General features: G+C 54.7%; 1 protein-coding gene across 1 annotated transcript in view; it reads right to left on the bottom strand.

Moving 5' to 3' along the window:
* Positions 1–285, bottom strand: part of LOC102672401 (Down syndrome cell adhesion molecule-like protein 1 homolog) — a 74,523-nt gene that overhangs the window by 14,743 nt on the left and 59,495 nt on the right. Inside the window, 2 exon segments of the mRNA XM_031511334.1 lie at positions 1–101; positions 185–283. The exon segment at positions 1–101 is cut by the window's left edge and continues 140 nt beyond it. Of these exon segments, the coding sequence (XP_031367194.1) occupies positions 1–101; positions 185–283 (200 nt within the window).

Raw genomic sequence — 285 nt, 5'->3', positions numbered from 1 at the left:
TCCGTGGATCGGGGCGTTGTCGGTGGGGTGAGGGCGCACCTTCATCGTCAACGAGTTGGTGGTGGTCGCGGTAAGGGTGATTTGGGGCGAGTGAGGGGGAGCTGCGAAATCGAATCGTTCGAAATTCGTTCGTTCGAACTTGAATTCTCCTTTTCATCTTTCCTCCTTCGTTCTAAATTCTCACCGTGCACGATCAATTGGTGGGTGACGGTATCGTGGCCGAACGTGTTCTCCACGTAGCAAGAGTATTCCCCGGCGTCGGTGCGGTCCACTTCCTTGATGAAC

This window comes from Apis dorsata, unplaced genomic scaffold (genome assembly GCF_000469605.1).
Source record: "Apis dorsata unplaced genomic scaffold, Apis dorsata 1.3 scaffold_307, whole genome shotgun sequence".
Classification (NCBI taxonomy): domain Eukaryota; kingdom Metazoa; phylum Arthropoda; class Insecta; order Hymenoptera; family Apidae; genus Apis; species Apis dorsata.
The sequence above is the reverse complement of the archived record's forward strand: the minus strand, read 5'-3'. Positions and strand labels throughout refer to the sequence as shown.